This window comes from Coccinella septempunctata, chromosome X (genome assembly GCF_907165205.1).
Source record: "Coccinella septempunctata chromosome X, icCocSept1.1, whole genome shotgun sequence".
In the NCBI taxonomy this organism is placed as follows: Eukaryota; Metazoa; Arthropoda; class Insecta; order Coleoptera; family Coccinellidae; genus Coccinella; species Coccinella septempunctata.
The window spans coordinates 8,974,129-8,983,901 of NC_058198.1; the positions used below are offsets into that span (position 1 = coordinate 8,974,129).

At 32.7% G+C, this 9,773-nt stretch overlaps 2 protein-coding genes across 2 annotated transcripts; both read left to right on the forward strand.

The window, feature by feature from the left end:
- Nucleotides 1-1,244: 1,244 nt before the first annotated feature.
- On the forward strand, nucleotides 1,245-5,777 carry LOC123321630 (OTU domain-containing protein 5-B). The gene is made up of 9 exons (XM_044909344.1): nucleotides 1,245-1,468; nucleotides 1,564-1,667; nucleotides 2,761-3,091; nucleotides 3,833-3,988; nucleotides 4,080-4,236; nucleotides 4,316-4,530; nucleotides 4,584-4,866; nucleotides 4,958-5,197; nucleotides 5,291-5,777. The coding sequence occupies exons 1-9, from the start codon at nucleotides 1,400-1,402 to the stop codon at nucleotides 5,416-5,418; spliced, it is 1,683 nt and encodes a 560-aa protein (XP_044765279.1). The 5' UTR covers nucleotides 1,245-1,399; the 3' UTR covers nucleotides 5,419-5,777.
- A 323-nt stretch (nucleotides 5,778-6,100) lies between these two features.
- On the forward strand, nucleotides 6,101-7,388 carry LOC123321631 (dihydropteridine reductase). The gene is made up of 6 exons (XM_044909345.1): nucleotides 6,101-6,324; nucleotides 6,385-6,468; nucleotides 6,525-6,627; nucleotides 6,685-6,825; nucleotides 6,880-7,072; nucleotides 7,128-7,388. The coding sequence occupies exons 1-6, from the start codon at nucleotides 6,241-6,243 to the stop codon at nucleotides 7,228-7,230; spliced, it is 708 nt and encodes a 235-aa protein (XP_044765280.1). The 5' UTR covers nucleotides 6,101-6,240; the 3' UTR covers nucleotides 7,231-7,388.
- Nucleotides 7,389-9,773: the final 2,385 nt, after the last annotated feature.

Consider the following 9,773-nt stretch of genomic DNA (forward strand, 5'->3'; position numbering starts at 1 on the left):
CCTAATTGGGTGGAGGTAGCAAATGCCACTTGAAAATTCATAAAATATATAAGGGATTAGTCACAAACACGTGTTTCACTATTATAATAGCATTTTCAGGCACTGACGGATCACAAGGGACCCCAAAGAGCAGCAGTCTACTAATCTACTACAAGACAATCTTTTTTTAATTGATCATTTTTCATTCACCTACTGGTCATTTTTTATATTACCCAAAACCGCAAATTTATTATACTTTGCAAAATCTATATTTGAGGAACTTTTGCCAAGTTACTGGGTATATTTTCCGTATTACCATTGAGTATTAATTAACCCCTTAAATACTCAAAGGTATTACATGTACAGATCATCCCAATAACACTGGGATATTCATGGTTTTACTGTTTGTAATTTGAATTTATTTTCTAAATTTACAGAGTTTAGCACACTTATGTCTATATATTTCAAGACTGAGTTTGTTTTTACATCAGGTACCACCGTTCTCTACCTAATATTCATTTGGTGTTTGTGAAACTGATCAATACTCAAAATTTCCGGAAAATGTAGTATGTTGAGAAAATTGCAGCAGAGGTAATTAATAAAAGTGAGGTAACGGACGATTGACTGAATTATATACGGTGTGCAAATTATATATGGAAAAATTTGATTCTACAAGCAATTACAACCACAAAGTTCTTAAAGAGTATGGTTCCATTATCTTCCGTTGTACAGTTACCCAAGATTCTCATATTTTGTTTGACAATTTTTCCGTTAGGATTAGAATTTTCAAGATGTGTCTTGTTTTAAGTGGAAAAATTGTGAAACGTTACAAAATATTAGAATGTTGAATAACTTCACAACGTTTAATAACTGGACCATAATCTATAAGAACTTTTTTGTTGCAAATTGCCTGATCATTCTGTGGAATTTGGCCGAAGATAACTTGCACACCCTGTAGCAGACAACCCTCTACCCTGTAGGCTTGAGTTGTATTTGAAATCAATGCTGTCAGTCAGCTGTATGAATTGTACATAAAAACAAGTAGTCTTACACTGTTGATTGAAGTATTGAAGTATACAATACTTGAATCAACGCTTACACTACTATTATTTTCATTATAATAGTTAAATAGTTAAAAGTCTGGTTAAAAGTAAGTACAGTTAATTATTCCAGTGTTACCAATATCGTGTTGCTCATCATGGAGGTTATACCCCCCTGTTGCTCATACTGTATGTCATTGTCATTGAATGCGATGTCAGCTGTTAAACGTCACACAAGTGACACAAGACATTCACCATAACAAGTCAATGTCAAATGAAAATTGTAATGAATTACAAATTTTATTGAATTTTTCAATTTCTACTATTGAAATTATCAAGCACTAATAGCCAAGCAATATTGTTAAGTTTGGAAGTCAGATATGACTATTTTGCCTACCAAAAGATCATCAGCAAATGTTGAGGAAAATAAGGACAACAATCAAACTAATGTAAGCAAATGCACCTGCTATCCAAAGGTTTTTTGGAGAATGCATTTGGAAATTAGTATCTGAATACATAACCTGATACAAATCTTTGTCTTCAGGGTACTAATGATAGGAATGTAAGAAGGAGGGAAGATCTTAATGCAATTCAAATTAATAGCTTAGCAGAAACAAATTCTACTTCGAGAAGATCACCTTTCACGTTGTGAGTATGCTCCTTACTCATAATAGGAAATTTATATAAAGGTCCACCGTAATTGTAACAAGAAAATAATAGGGGAATTAATGGAACCGAGAGTTGAAGATTTTAGGCCTTAATCTGATCCCTTATGTTTCAATTTGGAGAATTTTCAGTGTATTTACTCATTTTATATTCAATTAAAAAAGCTTCGTTCCTGGATGCTAGAGTTTCCATTTCTATGAGTTTTCTTTTGGATAACTAAAAAAATATCCAATGCAAAAAGGAATGACCTGTCGAAAATTTTTAGAAAACTGAGAAAAGGAAAAAAAGTAGAAAGAAATATGTAGAACATAGTATGAGAAGCATTTGACTATATTCACTACATATTTGGTGGGATCCAAAAGAAAATAAAAAGTTATTTATGATTCCAGATTTGAGTTATTTTCACAATGAAGATTCAATTTCTGATAGGTATTTGAGATATTTATGGATGAATTTTCTACGGTCTATATTTAGATGTATCCAACTCATAATGTAATATCAATAAAATTTATCCCTTGAAAAGCTCCATCGGAGTAGTGTATTTCTATAGATACGTCAGTTCAATAAATATTGCATCAACAGGAAGTTGTTTTTTGTGTTTGTATGTAGTGAGATCTATTGAGCAAAAGAGAGTAGATCACGTTGTTACAGGCAGCAATAAAATTTGCCAACTGATCTAGAATTATTTGATATGGGGTAAAATTTAAAGAAAAAATTCTTATACACCATACAATAAGATCTATAAGAATTAATTGATATTGATGAGAGTAGCAAAATGTGTTTTAAGAAGCATGAAGTCGATTTTTACTAATTTACTGAAGCATTAATCCAGGAATTAATTTGAAAGCTGCAAAATTTTTTTTTATTCAATTCCAAATATCTTATATCAATTTTTTTTTCTTACTGATTTCACTTTTGTAATAACTTTTAAAGTAATTTTTTTGAATACAATGTTTTGCTAGGAGTCACTCGAATAACTCTCAAATACTGAATATGTTTATCATTGTATCTGTTATGACCATTGTTAGGCTTAAACTTGCCGAATGCAGAATAAGTGGGATAATCGAATTTTCAGTGGGAGCAATTCATCAGAAAGGAAAGATAGGTTACGTAAAAGATTTAAGGAATCTGATCGTGTGAGAGACAGGGAGAGAGAGCGTGAACAGAAGAGGGAGGTTCGAAGAGAGCAAAAAAGGGAGAGAATAGCTAAAAGGGATGTAGGATCTGAACCTCTCCACGACAATTCCACTAGTTCCAACCAAGTGGATGCCGGTGTTGTTGAGCCGACCAAAAATGAGAACGCACTCATTATCAAGGAGGATTGCACTGGATTCAACAGCGAGGACGAATATGATGATCGACTTTTCAATCAACAATCTAGTATTAGCAGTGAAGAATGGCAAAAGGTAGCTTGAGAGGAAGATGATTTTTTCATGTTTCAGACACATATTTCTTCATCGATTTTATTGTTTCCCTTATATGGTTACGTTGATAGTGAAATATGAGAAAAATTTCATATTTGAAAAATTGCAAGAATTTTCTTTCTGCTAGGTGGGAAGGGAAAAATGTTCATTTTCTGATTAATTGATCTTAACATTATACCTCTCATTATAATCAACATTATCGCTTTCATTCTATTCAACTTGTGACCAAACCCTATTAATGAACAAGGCCATAATGTTTCCTAACTTGCCTAATTTCTTTTTAGTCAACACTAGTTCAAAAACTATAGGTATAGGAAGTAGAATTGATGCAAATGAAAATATGAATATAAATTATTTAAGTTCGTTTCACTTCAAATTGGATCAACACTCATCAACAATCAATATCTGTATTATAAAATAAAAACTCACCTATTATATTCACATAAAGTATTCCTGCGATATTAATGAGGTATTATTATGGCTACTTTGATTTCTTCTTTAAAGGCCAGTTTATTTGATATTGATCCATTCTTCTAGCAAAGCTTCTGTGAATCAACAGATCATTATAAGTATTATGAAACTGATGATATGTTTAAATGGTGGAATACGGGGTTTCAAAATAGTTTCAGATTGTTTTATATTCAAAATTATTCATCACAAAAATAGCTTTGAAACTAATGTCAAAGTATGTACAGAAAAAAAATTTGTTCTCCATATTTTCAGAGGGATGATTATTTCAAGAGGTGTATGTCCAGTTTGGGCTTTGAGATAAAGCAAATGAATGAAGATGGGGCATGCCTTTTTCGTTCTATCGCTGATCAAGTATATGGAGATCAAGAGTGCCATTTACAAGTTCGTCAAGATTGTATGAACTATATTGTGAGTACCTGAATATAGAAATATAAATATAAATTTTCGTATTTCATTGGTGACAATTAAAAGTGAAAAATTGGATATTGTTGCGTTTCAGGTAAAAAACAGAGATTATTTTGAACCTTACATAACCGAAGATTTTGATAAATATATTGCACGTAAGAAACATTGGAATGTCCATGGTAATCATTTGGAAATCCAAGCAATGAGTGAAATGTACAATCGAACAATCGAAGTTTACTGTTATCAAATAGGTTGGTGCTTTTTGTTGAAACTGTCAAGTTTTGGAACTTATTTCAGTTCAGTCTTCTCATTATTCGATGTTCATTCCAGAACCTATAAATATATTCAGCTCTCCAAGACTCATAAATTCCTATGAACCCATCAGATTATCATATCATCGAATGTGTCATTACAATTCAATTAGTAATCCCAACAAACCATCGGTTGGAGTTGGGTTAGGCCTTCCCAATTATCATCCTATAGATGTCGACAGACGGCGTTTCAATGAAGCAATAAGAGCTAGTGAAGAGTTGCTCATAGAGCAGGTAATATTATTGTGAAAAATTACCAACAATTCTTCATTTGCACCATATTTTAGACCATGCTGGAGGATAAAATCCTAGCAACGGATTGGGAAGCCACAAATGAGGCAATCGAGGAACAGGTGGCTAGAGAATCTTACATACAATATTTTCGTGACAATGAAAGACGTTTGAAAGCTCAGGGAAATAATCTAGCTAGTGGAAGTAGTTCAACTATTACATCTTCTATGATTTCAACAATTTCAACGCCCAGGCCCTCCAGACGTGGTTCAGCATCACCTAAAGGTGGTCAGTCACCTAAAGGAGGAAGTTCACCCAAAAATTCTTACAGCCCTCATGGTGAGAACAAGTTGACAATTAGGTTTAAATATATCATACAGTTATTTCTTTAATAAGTTTCAATACAACATTAGTTTTATTTTGTTTTCAGCGAGCCCTAGAAATGCATTACAATCAAACAATCATCCACTTGTAGAGAATAATGTAGATCATTTATCTCCACCTTATGTGCCCACTGAAGAGGAAGCTTCTTTTGCTAAAAGAGTGTTCAACTCTCCCCGACGCATGGAAACAAGTAGTGAATTTAGTATTGGGGATTACTTAGGAGATAATGAAATCAAAAAATTTTGCGATTTACAGCAAGCAGGACCATCAAGTCTTGTAGATAATGGTAGGTAATTTGTATAGCCATTGTGAATATGCACACGATGATCAAATTATGGAAAAGGAGTTTCAGAAGTTCTAATCCAAATCCCTTTTTCAGGTTTTGAAGACTATGATCAGGAAATAATGGCTCGAGTAATGGCAGAATCACAAAAAACGTATCTTGATGAATTGAAGAACAAATCAAAGAAGAGGTATGGATCTCCAGGACCTTCAACTTCATCATAGCTCATTCCTCTATTAAAATGATACGGTTACTACTTAATATATAATGTTTTCTAACACTTAATGACATAGATTTATGTACTTCTCCTTGCCCACTTAATAATTTCGCAAGTAGGAATTCATATTTAATAATAATTAGATTTTTCTAGAACTAAGTTTTAAGTTGGTCCGATTCTACTTCATATTGAAATTTGTTATTTACGTACATGTTGTGATATTATAATTTTGTATGATGATTTTGATCATAGTAATGATGATTTATTCAATTCAAGAAATTGAGCCTTGTTTTAGTTTTAACTTTATATTTTGTTATGAAGTTGGACTTTTAAATATACTCTTAATAAACATAATTATAAGTGAAATGAAGATTAATAACTTTGAATATTACCCTCAAATATATTAACTCGTTTTTGTGGTACTTCGGAATATTAACAACTAAAATTATCACACAATTAATTGGATAGAACTGCTTTTCTGATTGAAAATCTTCAAAAACTTGGGCGCGAACATGACAATTTAACGGAAAGCTCTTTAAATCCATCGAATCTAATATTAAAATTATAGCCTATGTCTATGATTTCAATTATTTCTCAGCTAAAAACAAAAAAGGGATTTAAATCCATTTAATTTTTTCGTGATTTAAATCTGTGGTCGACCTTGAATCTGTCTGGGCGTTCTTGTTTTTGACAGATAATAGAAAGGTAAATCTTGCGGTCAGATAACCAGATTGAGGTCTCGATAGATTTCCCAATAAAGTTGAATAATGAGAAGTTCCCTTTCATTTTGAATCGATTTATTGTGCTGTGAAGAACCGAAGTAGTAAAAATGGCTACCAGGCGTGTTATAGTTTATGGAGGAAAAGGAGCATTAGGTTCAACTTGTGTATCTCATTTCAAATCCAAAAATTTTGTGAGTAAAGACGTAATTCTGAATGGTATTTTATCTAATGATCTCTTCTCCTCTTTCCAGTGGGTAGGATCTATCGATATGTCTGAGAATAAAGATGCAGACTTGAATATTTTAGTTGAGAAGGATGCTGATCTGGTGCAACAGGTATATAATAAATTAAGTCGTTTTCATCAAAAATTACTGATTTCTATAATATTCAGGAAAGTTCAATATTGAATTCTTTGAAATCTGCCCTTGGGGATGCCAAATTGGAAGCTGTCATTTGTGTTGCTGGAGGATGGGCTGGAGGAAATGCAAAGAAAGGTATACTTTTAAGCACCATTAGTTATCGTTATGGAAGTATTGGTTTTTCATTTCTAGATCTTGCCAAAACCGCCGATCTGATGTGGAGACAAAGTGTTTGGAGCTCTGTAATCTCGGCAAGTATTGCTGCGCATCACTTGAAGGAAGGTGGAGTTGTCACCCTAACTGGTGCTAAGGCTGCTTTGGAAGGAACACCAGGTGACTATTTGTGAGAACTGTTTTAAGAGTGAATTGATTGAACCATTGTTTCAGGAATGATTGGTTATGGCTTAGCCAAAAGTGCTGTTCATCAATTAACCAAATCTTTGGCTGGTAAAGACAGTGGTTTACCTCAGAATTCATTAGTGGTTTCTATCTTGCCCATTACTTTGGATACTCCGATGAATAGAAAATGGATGCCCACTGCAGATTTCACTTCATGGACCCCACTAGAATATGTAGCAGGGTAATTATAAGAAATTCATTAGAAAATTCTGCATATTTACAAGTCTCATCTTCAGGATGTTCCATGAATGGGTCGAGGAGAAAAATCGTCCAGAAAATGGCAGCTTACTTCAGCTCTCTACCAAAAATTCTAAAACTGAAATCATTCCAGTACAGTAGGTGAAAAGGCATACATGTATGTTAACCACAAAAACGACCAATGGCAGAAATCTATAAATTGATGCAAACTATGAGTTTTATTTTGTTACAAGTGTTTATAAATTATTTACATGTTAGATTTTGTTGATTTACTTCATAATAAAGGAATATGAAACTAGTATCTTTGCTCTTCTTTATACCTGTGTTGAAGTTCATTGATGATATAAGTAGGTACAACAAATAATATCAAATCAATAATCAAATACAAAATGAGAAATTAAAAGTGTCTTCATAAAAACTTTCACATCTCTCATGTAGCCATCTTCCTGTCTTTTACTCATGAATGATGGTGTCAGGGTGAAACTCATGAAAAGCTGAATAAGATTTCTCTCTCTTTTAAAACTCCATGTTTTACATCTTACCGCATGAATTTAAATGAGAGTGATGGAGTAAAAAAAGTGTAGTTTCCTTCAGTGGAAGAATATGTAGTAGCGGGTTCGAAACTCGCTCTTACGAAACTTTTTTAAACCTGAAGTATAGGAAAAATGAAGAGGAATAGTTGAGAAAGGAAATAATAAATCAATATTTAAATTTACAGCGTTTTTCTTTACTTTTTCAAAGTTTATATGTTCAAAGGTGAAACATTTTTACTAGTTGAACTTTATTTTTCGACTTGGTTTCAAAGTCATTCTGGGAAAAAATGTATCAAGAGCTCTGATATCAATTGAGGGTAATCAATCAATTGTTGCAAGACATAGCAATTTTCCGAGGATATAAAAATTGGAAAGAATTGAATACTGGATTTTTTCTGATGACTGTAATTGGAGGCCTCTGTATATTCTATAACTTACACCACAAGGCTTAACCACAATAAAGCATATAAATAAACTTTATGTACATTCCAAATGTCCTCCAAATCTATATATATACAATTTTAATCGAGATAAGTTCGTCATAAGGATATAATTCTTTCATTATAGGTAGTAAATGCGTAGAACTAGCAAACCATATTAATTAACAATAAATTTCAATACGGAACTCTACTGGATTGTTAAGATTGCTTAATTAATAATATTCCAGATATAACGTTCATCGACGTCGAATTTTAAGAGTCAATAAACTAGAGCAGTGGAATTAGGAAGCCGTTAACGGAATATTATGAGTTCACGTATTCCCAAGAAATTTATTCTGAAATATCCAGTACTCAGTAGGAGTTTGAAACGGTGTGCTTTATTATTTCTAATAATAAACCATGGATGGATTGGTGTTGAACTGAAATGTTCGCAGTTTAGGTTTAGGGACAAATTATGAGAACGATAGAAAAAAAACCGCTGCAAATGATTGAAAACATGTTAGTCTATTTCTGGAGCCATTTCTCAAATCATATAAATTCCTTTGATTTTCCAGATAATATAAAATGGAATTACTTTTCACAGATATGATTCATGAATTTGTTTAGGAATGAAGTGGATTATATTTATGTTTATTACTAAATATTTGATCCAAGATTCCAATCTAAGCGAAAACTGTGCTAAAGTAATGCAGTAAAAAATATTCTATTGACTAACTCATCCATGCAGGCTTTCTTTCTTGGTATGAATGTAACTACCGAAGAGGTACATTGGGAGAAATTTGGTACAAAAATGCTGTTCCATTCGACAACTATCCTCCTAGTTCATTGAAGAGAAAAGAAAGTGTGAGATACCCACCACAAATTTACGTTACCCCAAAAACTACCTGATGAGTAACTTGAGTCATGCGATAAAAATTATATATCCGTTTATACAAACTATCATCTATCCATACATATTTCCTATTTCAAGAGTCTGATATAAACACCTCCAGGTCAGGAATATAATTTTTCATATAACTTTTCAATCTTCCATTTTTAAATGAGTCGATTGGATGAGGGGAAAGTTGAGGAGGCTGTTATTGGAGGGTACCCGATTTTTATAGCAAATTTCATCGAATTCCCCAGTTGAGTTTCCAAGAAAAAGCCTGGACGGCAGACAAATATTTTTTTAATTCTATTTTCGAAATCTTCATGTCCCAAAATGAATAGCGTTAGTTTTCTGAGAAAATGATGAACTAAAATCAACAAATTGCTCTGATCTTCGCGTATACACCATATTTCTATTTGAGATTTTTGGGGTTGCCTTTTTCCCGTATATGATGATGATTTTTTATCATATAGTAACCAGCCCAAGTTGAAGTTCTTTTATTTAATTTACCTATTCCAGCTTTTTGAAACTCACAAATACGATAATAAGTAAACTTGATTTGTCTCTCAGAAGAATTCCCACAAAGACAATGAATATCGTTAAAACGTTTGTGTCTGCTTCTCAAGCATGAATCTTGTTTTTTTTTTCGAAGACAGCATTCAGGATTCAATACACAACTAGCTCAACAATAAGGAGATAAGCTTGACATGAGCAGTCCATGCTCACAGCTATGCAAAGCTTGCAACAAATTTTATTTGGGGGTGTTTACATAATAAATATGCGACAAAGAAGCATTAGGTTACTCCTTTTCTGGAACTCGAATATTTACCCCTTCTGGAGTAT